At 41.3% G+C, this 14,548-nt stretch overlaps 1 protein-coding gene across 2 annotated transcripts; it reads left to right on the top strand.

Annotated features, from left to right (window-relative positions):
* The first annotated feature begins 2,756 nt into the window (after positions 1 to 2,756).
* bod1 (biorientation of chromosomes in cell division 1) lies at positions 2,757 to 7,299 on the top strand. Of its 2 annotated transcripts, XM_006631679.3 has the most exons (4): positions 2,761 to 3,104; positions 3,580 to 3,704; positions 5,995 to 6,194; positions 6,707 to 7,299. In XM_006631679.3, the coding sequence occupies exons 1-3, from the start codon at positions 2,967 to 2,969 to the stop codon at positions 6,191 to 6,193; spliced, it is 462 nt and encodes a 153-aa protein (XP_006631742.1). In that variant the 5' UTR covers positions 2,761 to 2,966; the 3' UTR covers position 6,194; positions 6,707 to 7,299. The 2 variants fall into 2 exon arrangements, with proteins under 2 accessions (XP_015204831.2, XP_006631742.1); XM_015349345.2 differs by lacking the exon at positions 5,995 to 6,194 and having other exon boundaries at positions 2,757 to 3,104.
* The last annotated feature ends 7,249 nt before the right edge of the window (positions 7,300 to 14,548 follow it).

Here is a 14,548-nt window from a genome sequence, read left to right on the forward strand (position 1 = left end):
GCGCACTATGGCTGCCGTCGCATCATCCAGGTGGATGCTGCACATTGGTGGTGGAGGGGAGTCCCCATTACCTGTAAAGCGCTTTGAGTAGAGTGTCCAGAAAAAGCGCTATATAAGTGTAAGCAATTATTATTATTATTATTATTATTATTATTATTATTATTATTATTATTATTATTATTATTGACAACATTCAGTGGTTATCTTGGGGTACCCCTGAGGGTGTGAGACATGCCTAATTTTATCATGTGTTTTTCATTTTACTGCAAAATGTAAATATTTCATTCTAAAAAAGTGTACAATTTTACACTGAAAATTAAAACAAATATATGATTTTATCTCTTTTACTCTACGGTTCTGGTGTATCTTAGGTTTAAAGAACTGACCTGATTCAACCACTGAATTAGCTCCCTCTAGTGGAACACTGGCTGTAACTATAGACGTAACTTAACTGTGGCCACTAATGTGTTGAAGTAAGCTCTGTATAGTACGTGGCTACCAGGGGAGTCAAAGGGATGCAAAGATCAGGCCAAGAGGCAGGAAAGAAAAGAAGTACTAATCACCAGGTAACAGGATGAGAAGGCCTGGAGAAATGTGGAGGCACAGTAACACAGGACAACAGACAAGGGTGAGGATATTAAATCAAATGCAGGCAGATATTACTGTAGACAGTAAACGTGCACAGTGAATGATCACACCTCATACTAATTTTCTCATTTAAATTGCATCCTGAATTACAGTTTAGGATGCGGCTTTAAAACAAACACATGCAAAGAGGATTGTGTAAGCCCAGGCATTCAGATTTCACAGTAGAACGGTTTGTCAGGATTTCCATTTCCTGCTGGTATACCTTTAACAGTTTCAAAAGACACAATCATTCACTCACTGGAGCAGGTTTCTCAATGTCACACTTAATATGCAGGAGCTACACAGAATAATCCAGCATACCTATGCTTCAGTAATTGCCTGCTCAGCAACGCAGGCCTAATTTAACTCCAGTAAGATCAGCCAGGCAAGCTTTCTGCCGTGAGGACGTGATTCATTTTCCCTGTAGCCTGAGTTAAAAGACACCCTGTAAGTATTTAAACAGATAGTTGCGCACACCGTTCCTTCTAAAATGCACCATCAAAGGGGCTCAATAACACTGACCATCACACTGGCCCTTCAGTTTGGTCTGTCACTGTGAGGTTTTGCCATGGAAACTGGAACAAGTTTCTTTAACCACTGAGACGAGGTCAGTGTGAGAAGAAGAGTATGAAGTTGCTGAGTCTTTGAAAGAGTTTCATTCTGAAGCATTCAGCAACAACAAGTTAAAACGGGTTACAACAGTACAACAATATTGCCAGCAGCCATATCACTCTGCAACTCACAACTGACAGCCCACTGTAGCTAAGCAGGTGTGAGCCTGGTCAGTACCTGGATGGGAGACCTCCTGGGAAAAACTAAGGCTGCTGCTGGAAGAGGTGTTAGTGGGGCCAGCAGGGGGTGCTCACCCTGTGGTTCATGTGGGTCCTAATGCCCCAGTATGGTGATGGGGACACTATACTGTAAACGGGCGCCGTCCTCGGATGAGATGTAACCCGACTCCGACTCTCTGTGGTCATTAAAAAATCCCAGGGCGTTCCTCAAAAAAAAGAGTAGGGGTGTAACCCCGGCGTCCTGGCCAAATTTCCCATTGGCCCTTACCAATCATGGCTTCCTTATAATCCCCATCTATGAATTGGCTTCATCACTCTGCTCTCCTCCCCACTGATAGCTGACGTGTGGTGAGCGTTCTGGCGCACTATGGCTGCTGTCGCATCATCCAGGTGGATGCTGCACATTGGTGGTGGTGGCCATTACCTGTAAAGCGCTTTGAGTGGAGTGCCCAGAAAAAGCGCTATATAAGTGTAAGCAATTATTAATTATTATTATAGTACACCGTTCGGCTCTGTATAGGCTACCGCAATACTTTTTGGACCACACAGTTATTTAATTCAGCACTCCAAATCAAGAGAAGGCCTTCCATCGTAGATTTTTCCAGGGTATTTGATACAATTGATAATTGCCAGCTCCTTCAGGCTCCAGCACCCTTCAGGATTGTGCAGCTTCCCTGACTGCCACTTATCTTGAATGAAGAGAGCAAATAGTGAATTTTAGAGGAATAATTTTCCCACCTCAGCCACTTGTAGCAGTGGGTCCATAAGATGGAGGCCAATCACCTTTTCGTGTTTTGCACAAACACGGTGGACAATGCACTGCCTGCTCGGCAGTTACATACGCTGCTGAAGGCACACCGACTGAATTCCTGCGTGACTCGTTACGTGTCCAGACACAAGCCGCTCAAGATGCAGTAGATAATGAAAAGCTTAATTGTCTCTCACTTCCTGCAAACAAGACTAATGGTAATAAGGAAGGAAGTTTAGGAAGGAAGGGCTCAGACTTACTCCCAACACCTCTTACTGTTAAAGACTAAATGCTGGTGTGTGTTTATATTTTTAAACGTCTTGGAAGATAATTGTTTTTTTGACCACACATTGGACCATTATGATACTTAAAAATAAATGAAAGTAAAACCACGGGTTTCCTATCGTTAGGCTTGGCCAACCTTTGGGGAATCTCACTGGACGTTCTCCTCCAAAAACAGTTTTATACGAGACCATACTGCACTGCTAGAGGACCCAAGCAGAGGAAAAATACATTACCCAAACGCCCCTAAAAACGGAAGTGAACCTCAGCCATTGCGCTCTGTGCGGCTTGGGACACGTAGTTCTTCCATCGACGGCCTTCCGTTTTTAGCAGATGATGCCAAACTACTGATCCCAGACTGCAGTTCAGTCATTGTTTTTCTTTCCTTTGTTAACCTTCGCCGATAGAGAAAGAGCGAAGTATTGCGAGATAAGTTTTTTTTCCTGTTGTATGTGTGTGAAAGTTACTGTACTTGTCTGAGCATTTGTTATTTTCGGATCGGCGGCCACGCCAACTCGATGGCGGAGAGCGGTGCCGGTGCAGCGAGCCTGCCGCCTGGAGACCCGCAGCTCATAAACCAGATTGTGGAGCACTTGAAGAACCGGGGCCTGTTCGACGAGTTCCGCAGAGACTGCCTGGCAGACGTGGACACGAAGGTGGGCTCGGATTTGTCTAAAGTTTGATTTACTTCACGGCCTGTTTACTGCCGACTCGCAGCAGGCTTTGAGTAAAATGAAAATCCTCGACTTTCGTTATTGTGATTTTAGACTTCTCAGATCCGGCGGTATCAGTGAATAGAGTCTGCAGATAGCGGTTTTTGAGAATTTATTGAGCTGACGCCAGTATTCTGACGCTTTTTTACGTTGAAAAGCGGCCAGCAAAGTGTAAAACGCTTTCAGCTCGACGGAGGCCAAAATCAGTCTTGAGCAGGATACAAAAAAAAATGCTAAACGAAAGGAAATTTGCAGGTTCCAGGAATTATTGCAACACAAGAATTAACAGAAACTTTCGGGCGACTTTAAACTTTATCGGTTTCATATTAGGTGCCTGTGATTCAAAGGAGGAATGGCGGTGGAAACCGAGAAATTGACCTGTTGTGTGTGTGTGTGTTTTTAACCCCTGTGCCTCTAGCCCGCCTATCAGAACCTGCGGCAGAAGGTGGACAACTTCGTAGCCAATCACTTGAACAGCCAGGAGTGGAATCCGGCCATCAACAAGAACCAAGTGCGCAATGGCCTGAGACAGAGTGTGGTCCAGTGAGTTCCTTCCTCCAGTAACCCCAGCCTGCGTGGTGTGCGGGGTGATTTTCCAGTTGCTCGCGTGGCAAGAGACTGGGAAAGATAAGTGAGAAGATGTCATGTTTTTCACTTCAGTTTAAAGGTCAGCTAGTGACCATTCATTTGGGGTGAGGGAGGAGAAGAAAGCCATTTTGCAGAGGAGCAGTGGGTGTATCCCAGCTGATGATCCGCGTCTGGGTTAAATGTAGAACGGATCTTGTGAGGCGGGTTTCAAAATAGTGAGTTGGCGGCACTCTTTTTTTTCCCTTTGAGGTCGGATTTTATTCTCGGCTCAGTTCCTAAGGGGAGAAAAGGCTTTCAAAGTTATGTCCTCAGCCTCCGCTCAGTTCAGAATTGGTAGTAGCAAGATCAGAGGACACAAGTGGAATCTGCTGGGAGGTGCATTTAAAACCAGCAACAGGATGCACTTCTTTACCCAAAGGGTGGTGGGAGTGTGGAACAGGCTACTCAAACATGTTGTTGAAGCCAATTCCTTGGTTTCTCTGCAGAAACTGCTGGAATAGATGCTTGGATCAATTAGGTACTATCAACCAATAGAACTAGGAGGAACAAAAGGCCACCTCTTGTTTGTAACTTGTCATGTTCAGGAGGGTACTGCAGAATGCAACTGCTCTTTCACTCCCTCTTTCCACCATCCGAGCCAGAATTGCCTCCTGTGAGAGCTGTGTGCTGCTTTAAGGATCTGATCATGTTACATTCTCCAGCTCAATATCGTATTAAAAAAAATATGATTTGTAGTAAAAATGCAATCATTAATCATCAGACTGGAAATATTAACCCTTATGGAATACAAGCTACACCCTGCTGTGGCCCAACATATTATTCTGTGGGGGTTCCTAATAGTCAGTGTAGAAGTTTAATTAAGAATGGTCTTGGTAAGAAATTTAATTAAGCAGTTTATCCTCTCTTCCTTTCTTCAGTTAGCACCTTTTAATTGACAAAACCGCAATCATTTTATGTCTGTTAAGGTATTCCCTTTTTTCTTTTAAAAAAAAACTTTAACAAAAAAACACAGTTTTGTCTCACAGTAGCCAGAAGCAGTACTGTTCTGTATTTCAGTTATGTCTGCCAATGCAGTACATTGACAGAGATCATTGATTATTCGACGACCGGTAATCTTGGTTCTTGTATTTTCTGGCTGTCATGGCTGACCTGGAGAGAGTGGCGTGTAATTTTGCTGTTTGCTGGAAATCCGCGCTGAAGGCAGTGTCAGGCGAGCGGTGTGGCACCACGTTGGGCTGTGCTAGCGAGCAGTGCATGGGCTTTATGTAACAATCTGAACCACAAACACGTGATTCCCTCGCTCGGTCCGCTGTTTTGGGAAGTAACTCCAGCAGCAGACCAAATAAATTGTATTAATGCTGACCTTATTTCACAATCATTATATTTCCAGACTTGCACCTTACTTGTACACTTTAAAGTAAATTGCAGGATGTGAAACAATCATTTCTTTCTCACTGTAACCAAGCTAAATATACTGTGCTTTGCATTAGACAAGCTGAAGTAATGCATACTGTACAGTGCTGTTTTTGCAGTACTGTACTTTGTGTGTGTGTGTGTACTCTTATTTTTATAGTTCAGGTGGGTAGCTGCGTCGGCATGCGTAGGCTGCAAAGGAACAAGTAATAGGTTTATTCCATGCTGAAAAGAAAAGAAAGGAAACACAACGTTTCGGCTGTGGAACCTTCTTCGGGTGTGTCGGTCTTCTTCACACTCCCTACAATATTTCTAACATTTGTCTACAGTTAAAATCAAAAGACTAAAAAAAACATGCACAGCACCCCAAAGCACAGTGTTCTTAACGAAAGTGAAAAGATAATCTCCTAAAAAAAATGACCCGATTATCCATCATTTTTGAAAATCCTGTGACCCCTTCCCTCTTTGGGGGAGGGGGAATCAGATAATCGATGGGCTGCTGCGCGTCTGGAGCGCCCTAGTATTCGTTGGGGGGGGGGGGGAGGGGTCCGAATTTGCAAGCTGCGGCCGCCTCTTCCCACAAGCCCACTCAGTCCACGTCCGCGCTTGCTAGCGCCCCCGCCTTGATTGTGCGAGCTCGTGCGTGGGTGTGTGAGCGCCCGCATCCCAGCGGCGGCACCCTGCTGCGCTCCAGCACGTGGCAGGGGATCGCTCTGCCCCCGCGCTAATCCGGCCTGACAGCCTGAGAGACCCGCTTGTGTTCTGAGCTCTGAACTCACTAATTGCCGCGGCAATTGATCAATAATACAGTGCGTGTCTGTGTTCGGAGCAGGTCAGGCATGCTGGAGGCTGGCGTGGACAGAATCATTACTCAGGTGGTGGATCCCAAACTGAACCACATTTTCAGGCCCCACATAGAGAACGCCATTCATGATTTTCTGGCTGCCGAGAAGAAGGAGGAAGGCATGCCAAGTGCACATCCTGAGCCAGAACAGCAGGAAGCACCCACTTCCACACCGAAAACGCCATGAGGTCAGGCAGCCCTGGGGTGTAGCTCTGGAAGCCTTTTGGGGGGGAGCTTGGGAGGAAGGAACAGTTGAGAATGGAGTGCTGAGTTCAGTTTTAAACCATTGAAAGCACACGAGACCAAAAGAGCTAGGAGGCCGAAAGGCCACCTCATGTTTGTAAAGGTTCTCGTATTCAGGAGGGCACTGAACTCAGGTCTCTCCATTTGATGCTTTATATTTAAATGTGTGGTGAAGTGAAAAATAAATTCCTTAATCTTGTTTTAGTTACTTCATGTTAATTTGTCTAGCACAGCTTGTAGGTTTCTTGAAGTGTTACCAGCCCTTCTTAGCTACCGGGGACACAAGTGGCCTGTAGCTGCTACAGAGCTATGCAGGTCCACAGCACTCTTTAATAAGAGAGTGTTGTTGAGCTGCAAAATATTAGCTGCTGTGCGTGTAGAAATAAAATAATCCACTTTGTGTATGCTTGCTTAGTTGATCAATATCCTCTCTTTTTGATTTGATTTTGCTTTTCAGAACCCCGGTGAAACGAGTAGGATTTGCTCCCTACTGACCTTTCGCTAACGGCACGCACTGTCCAGCAGGATGGTCAAGCTGGTCGGGACAGTGTGCAGACTGCAGTGGCAGAAGCCATGACTGGATAATAGCTGCAGTTTTGTAATATAACCATGGGTGAAGAAGGAACTGCCGACTTCTGGTGTAGCTGACCTGCAGAAACAGTCTCTTGACTGAAGGATTTGCTCATGATAGTGTTTGCACTATGGTAGAAGAGGTGTCTGGAGTACAGCTTTTTTGTCTTAAGACGGGTGTGCATGTTGCACTCATTAATTCTGATGCTATTTAACTTTTGTCATTACCAAGCACTTACTTTAACAGCTGTTAAAATGCTGCTCAAATGCTATCTTTATAGTTACTGACTTTTTCCATAGAAGCCTGTACATTGTTTTTCAGAAAACTATAGATGCCAAAACTTGAAGCACTAGCTTCATCTTGCTTAAGAAGCTGGCAGAGTTTGTTCTCTTCTTATTTTTCTTTTGCCTTTGATATTAGGCAATGGATTGTTCTGGAGAAATGTTTTTCCAATAAAAATCTGTTTGATAAAACCCTCAGAGCTGTTTGGTGCTGAATGTCTAATGCATTTGTGAGGGACAGTGTCTAGGAGAGGTTGAGAAAAGATTTGATCCTAGTATATAAAATCCTAAGCATAGATGAGGCTTGCTCGGCAGACTTCTGCAGACCCTTTAGTGAAACAAAGAGGTGTCACAATTCGAAATGAAAAGAGAATGTATTATACAAAGAGTTGTCTGTGTCTGCAACAGGTTTCCACACTAGGTGGTTGAGGCCTAAACCTTGGTTTGCTTCTGGAAATGGCTGGCCGAAGTTTTAGGTTGACTCAACTGCTAAACTGCCAAACTAGCAGGACTGGCCAAATGGCTTCCTCTTGCGGTCTTTCTTCTGCTGTTATTCCGCAACAGTGTCAGTACTTTCATATATTTCAAGTAGAAAGAATTGTTTTCAGCTGCAGAAAATAAATGTCTGGCTATCTGACTAGCTGAGGCTTCATCGGAGGATACTGGGATTTATAATAAACTTTTATATCTAGCAAGTTCAAAAGTGGCTTCTCGAAGTGCCTTAAAGAAAAAAATTGAGGGGAGACAGCAGAATTACGAAGTTACAATGAGGGTTTGGAATATAGTAGAAAAGTGAAGTGGCAGACAGGACCAGTTAAATAAAAGCCCTTCCAAAGATTTAAAGTCTAGATTTAAAAGAGCTTGGGGAAGGTGACTGATATCCTTAGGACTATAATTTCCCTGCCGTTGTCCTGACTTTACAGCATATGCTTTGATTTCTTAGCAGGAGGCTGATCTACTTTGCTCAAGGATGCAGAAGCAGTGTTTCATCTGTAATTTGAACCCACAGCTTCCCTTCCAACTCCATAAAGTCCATTATGCTACCCACTGTGCCACACTACAGCCCCTAGTGTGCACATACTGTAGTTATGTAAAAGATATGTACTGTACATAGAATTACAGTCCAAGATGGGTGGTGTACAGAGTGTGAACTAGTGTATATCTAAAGGAACATCTAAACCAAATTTGTTGCAATAAAAAAAATCACAATTTGTAATTAGTTTTAAAAGTTAAGACATTATCCATCCAAATGACAGGTTTATAAAGTGTTTCTTGTTCCACTTTATTTAATGTACAGCATTTGTAAGTATTACTTAGTTAACAGTTCAAACTCTATTGAATAGTCCTATTTCCATTTTAGTTTAGTGGTTGACTGTTGACAATCTGCTGACTTTTACGGAAATTTAAGCAAATTAGTCATTAGAAATGAGAACGTGGGGTTCAGCTGCATATAAGATGTTGTTGGCATAGAAGTGTATGAGAATTTCTTATTGCCTGAGGAGTAGTTATATAGACAGGAGAAAAGAATTAGAGCTCAGGACAGAACTTTGTGGAATACCCTTAGTATGAAACAATTGTCTAGTTTTATACTGCATACAGATTTGTAATTAATACTGAAGCCAATTGATATCTAGAAGAATTATAGATTAATTTATTGATCCTGAATACCAAAAGCCTTAAAGCTCTCAGCTATGCAGGTGACATCTTTGTCAAGATCCATTATAATATCACTGCAATGTTTTTAGGCTACTGTGACACTCTGATGCCCATAACAAAAAACAGGACACATCAGAAGAACACAATTACTTTCCAGAAAGAGCTTCACTATTTGCTAACAGCAGTTAAGGTAGATTTATTGCCCTTGAATGAAGGCAGACATCCAACTTGCTGGGAATTAATCTTTTTTAAAGGAGAGGTTAAATAAGTGTAGCAAATATCAAGCAGTATGTTTTATTACAAAATGGCTCAATACAATTACAATGAGTGGACATACTGTACCACTGTTTTACCAAGCTAAATACTTTTAATTCAGTGACTAAGCATACTGGAAAACTGAAATGACTCCTGAGCTTTATCAGACTCAACTTCATTGCATCATTGTTAAGGATGGGACTATCAAACACAAAGCTAGAAGTAATGAGATGTATGCTGATCAAATTAGATTTCTATGTGTCACAAAGATATAAATGATTGAAACTGGTAAATAATTGGGTAGTGACCTGCTCTCCATGAATCTAACTTTCTTAAAACATTTCTTAGGATTGTTTAAGAGGTTAGAGAATTGGTGGCTGTAATAGCTTATTTTAGAGCGTCTAATGGCTTGTGTGCGTTTATTTTTAGTCTGAAGGAAAGCCAACCAGTGAGATTCTTACAAGCTTCTACCGTTGGCCAAGATAGATTCTTTTGCTTAATTAAAGTTGACAGCTCAGGGCTAAACCACTGGCTGTTGCGATTTTTAACTCTGAACCTCATAATTGGTGCATGCTTGTTGACAATATTACTAAAACAATCTTTTAAAAAGATCCAAGCGTCTGATGGGATGAGAGAAATTCTGCCCTGGTTTATTTAAAGACAGATCGTGTAGAAATGCTAGTTCATTAAAATTCTTAAAACTTCTTTTAGATCAAATCAGAGGTGTGTTTAAAACCACATGCTAGGAAACAATGATTACGAAAATCCTTATGGTGGTCAAATGGTTCTTGGCAGGGGTTTTTGTGATTATGAAGTCATATACACATCATGTCATGTTGACTTATTCGGTGCTTATAAGTTTGGTTATAATTGGCTACAGGTTTAAGGAATCAAATCGTCTTTTAAAAATCTGGAATGATTTTTTACAAAATCCATTTAAAATCTCTAAATTTAAAAAATAACAAGCAGATCTTTTAAATCACATCTGCAAAATAGCTAGCACATCTGGAGAAGGGCATCAAGTCCATGACTCAAGTTGGTTGCATTTAGGAAGGAGATTGCTTATGTCTTCAATGAAGAAAACCTAGCATTATGAGACAGTGATGTTCCAGCTGTAACCTTTAGTACTCAGAGGACATGGGGGAGCATAAATATCGTCAGAATAACAAAAATAACCAAACATCAAGTGAGGGTCATGGTGACAAAGCTAGTAAGTTTTCCAGCATTACAAACAGGTTTGTCATCTGAAGGCTACTGAATAATGATTTGGAACAGTTTTGCAGCAGACATGAACTGAAATCATTCCTTCTGAGCAGTAGGTTGCTTAAATGCCTAAAAATAAAGTTAGAGTCAGCGTCACTTGAAATTTGAGATGTCTCGGCAGTTACTCCGTAAGAAATGATAGAGAGGGTACATTGCTATGAGGCTATGAGATACAGTCCCTGGAAAATGATTGGAAAAATAGAAATAGAAAACAGAAGTAAAAGTAACATCCCAACGAAAGGGTTATCTAATAAGAAAGAAGAAAATGGATATTCTTGTCACTCTTATGCACTCAGTGTTGTTAACTATGTTACATTGTTTTTAACTGGGTGAAGTTCTTACTTAGTTTCTTGAGAATTACATTGTTATAGGTGTAGATGGAGATGGACACTTTGACTATTAATCCAGCACAGGGCATGTCTTAAGCATGTAGGTCTCTGTCTGCCACGCTGCCCCTGAACAATTCCAAAGCTTTGCGGAAAACGTAAAGGTAAATGATGCTTGGTAATTGACAAAAAAATAGGGTGAAAGTTGTTTCGTCTTCATCTAGACACAAAATAGACTCTTACATCAACTATACATTAATTTCTGCCTTGTTGCTGAAATATTTGACCTCTATTAATATATCCCCAATCCTCCCGTCTGATCCTGGATGATATCTGGTTGCAGAGTTCACTGCTTTTAAAATGCTCACATATTCACTCATTTTATTCACAATGAGGCCTTCTTAAAGCATCTCTGAGGGTTTAGAAGATTATAAAAGAGACTCAACAATAGTTTGGAAATCAGGCAGTGGTGGAAGAGGTGGGAAATCATAGTATAAGAACTATGAGCACAAGCACTGATTATAATTCTGATGAATTAGATTTATTATACTTCTACATTGCAATTCTCCACGGTCCTTTTCAGCAATCAAGTATTTAGCATATCTATATACAATACAGCACAACTTAAAACCTTGTATTGCTTCTTATGAAGGATTTGTTTGAAATTCTCCAGTTATGAAATCTCTCTGCTTTTGTTTTGGTTTTGTTTTTCTCTGAGTATCTCTAAAGCATGCATATAAGAAGTTATAGAACCACAAGAAAGAGCTATATTTCAATTTTCTAAGAGAATGAAACACTTTATTTCTGATTTTTTATTGTAATTTATTGCTGCTAGTTACATCATAATAATGGAGTCAGGAATGCTGCCAGACCTCAGTGTAAACCATTTGTGCGTCACCAGTTAATTACTAAACACAGGGCCACCTGGTTAAAGAGTGTAATTCAGTCAACAACAAAGTCAGGCCTCTGGGGCAGCCAGGAGAGAGTCTGACTTCAGGATGTCCTATATGAAGAGGGATTGCCTAAAGTACAGCCTTCCCTGTACCTAGTAAACCGTACCACTGACGTTGCAACAGATGATACAGACTTGTTCCATCTTGTATCTTCCCAAAGCAACCAGCATGACTCACTTCACATCCTGGATCCTGGGTGTAAAGTGCATTGGTTAAGATGTAAGTTTAAAAGGATTTCACAAGAAATAACAACACCCAAAAATTAAGTGTCTATGTCCTACCCGTGTTTGCAGAGGTTTCCTCCGGGTGCTTCAGTTTCCTCCCACATTTGAAAGACTTACTGGTAAGTTAACTGTTATAAGGGAAGATCAGCTCTTATGTGTTTGTCTGTGTCTCCCCTGCAATTGACTGGCATCCCATCCGGGTTATAGCCTGCCTTGAGCCCATTGCGTGCTGGAGTAGGATCTGCCTCCTTTGGTGATCCTGAATTGGCTAAAGTAGTTAGAAAATGGATGGAAAATTACATTAAGAATGATTATGATCTAGAGTAGTAGAGGTTGATTGTGATTGAACTAGGCTGTTGTCATCCCTCCCAAATGTTCTTCGTAAACTGCATTTATTTTATTCATTACTGACATAGATACGTAAGTGGGTCTGCCATTCAATAGTTATCATGAAGTGCTTCAGGAGGCTGATCATGGGGCTGATCATCCAGACACACTGGACTGTACCAATTCGCTTACTGGCCCAACGATCCACAGATGACGCAATCTCCATTGCTATGCACACTGCCCTATCCCGTCTGGATAAAAAGAACACATACACAAGACAGCTATTCATCGATCAGCTCAGCTTTTAACACTATCATTCCAGAGAAACTAGTCAAGAAACTCAGTGTGCTGGGTCTTGACACCACCCTCTACAATGGACTCTGGACTTCCTGACTGTCAACCTTTGAAAACCACACCTCTGGCACACTAACTCTGAACACTTGGGTCCCCCAGGGTTGTGTGCTTAGTCCAAGGCTCAACACCCTCTATACCCACGACTGTAAGGCCAAACACAACACCACCTCCATCATCAAATTTGCCTTTGACACCACAGTATGTCTGATCACAGACAATGATGAGAGGGATACAGGGAGGAGGTCAATCTCCTTACAACATGGTGGGAGGACAACAACCTCACCCTCAATGTCAGTAAAACCAAGGAGCTGATCGTTGATTTCAGAAAACTGCAAAACGGTCATGCCCTTATCCACATCAACGGGACTGAAGCGGAAAGGGTCAGTAACTTCAAATTTATGGTCCATATCACCAAGGACTTACAAGGTCTCTCAACGCCACTTGTCTGATCAAGAAAGCCCAACAGCGCCTGTACTTCCTAAGATGGTTGAAGAAGGCTAAGATATCTTCTCAGATCCTCACTAACTTAGACAGATGCACTACAGAAACCATACTGACAGGTTGCATCATGTATGGCAACTGCAGTATTACTGACTGCAAAGCCCTACAGCAGATGCTGAAAACAGCCCAGTCCATCACTGGGGTTGCTCTCCCATCCAGCCAGGACATATATGACAAGGCTCTAAGCATCATTAAAGACCCCACACCCCAGCTACAGACTGTTTGACCCTCTACCATCTGGAAAACAGTACCAGATCATTTGGGCCTGGAGTACCAGACTCAGAGACAGTTTTTACCCCCGCACTATCAGACTATTAAACCCCTAGCCTCTCTCACCTATGATCTGAACCCTAATGGTGCCTTCTCTCTTTATCAAAACTCAAACACACATTGAAATCTACCTCTACCTCACATGTCAAGACATTCACTCTCTATAAGTTTGTATCCTTTATTTCATTCTATTGACGTTTTATTTTGCACAACTGTTGTTGTTTTGCACATTATCTGTTGTTGTTTTGCACATTGCCTGTTGTCTCTGTCTTTCTTTTCTTACACAATTGTAAAGTTGTTTTTTGCCATACTTACCGTCTGAGAGCTAGCTAAATAGCATTTCGTTATAGTATATACCGGTGTATGAGTATTATGACAATAAACTTGAAATTGAACATATACAAATAGTTTCCCTTTAAATATCAGGAGCAATAGAAAAAGGAAAAAGATGTTGGACTTAGAATCACCAATATGAGCTAGTAATTATGTTATTATAGGAGTTGGTGAAACGTGGCCTACAGACAGTGACGGATTAATCAAATTAATTAAGAATCTGTTCAACAATTAGTTGGTATTCAAACCTGATAATTGGTTCAGCATATCTCATATGTATGCAGACTTAATTCCTCTGACATGTATTATAGTTTCAGAGTTATAGTACAACTTAAAACAATTGTTTTTTAATTGAATTCCATTGTCTTTTGGAAAAAAATCTGTGTATGTCAACCCGCCCGTTTCTTGAACACATCTATATTTGAACTGTATTGAAATTGCAATTATTATTTGTTCTAATTTTCTATCATCATTTTATTCGTACTAGATTCAGAGTAATACTAATCTTTGTTGCTAGAATAATACATAACAATCTCAAGAACACTTTTTAAAAATGTGTATTTTTCCTTTTTTTTAATGGCATTTCTGGTCCTGAGAAGGGTCAGTAAATGTCTGAAAACTATTTTTTCATTATTTTCTGAGCCCTTGCTGGCAGAGCTATAAGGCTGAGTTTATGCCAAGATGGTTATGACTTCTGGAATGAAAACTACGTTATAAAATCAATTTTTAGCTGCCAGCTTGTAAACTGCAACTCTGACAGACAGCCTGTTCATTTCTGTCGGCCTAGTGCATCAATTACGTTTTTGGAAACGTGGAATAATATTTTGTTTTTCCACAAGCGTGTTGTATTTCTTCTCTAGCTGCTGGTCACAACACGTACGTGAGGTTAACTTAATTTACCCAAAAACACCACAGCTAGATCCTTGATCTTTACGTAAAAGTTTCCCGGAAGGCACCAGAATATATGGACCTTTAATTCTGCCCC

Source organism: Lepisosteus oculatus, chromosome 11 (genome assembly GCF_040954835.1).
Source record: "Lepisosteus oculatus isolate fLepOcu1 chromosome 11, fLepOcu1.hap2, whole genome shotgun sequence".
Classification (NCBI taxonomy): domain Eukaryota; kingdom Metazoa; phylum Chordata; class Actinopteri; order Semionotiformes; family Lepisosteidae; genus Lepisosteus; species Lepisosteus oculatus.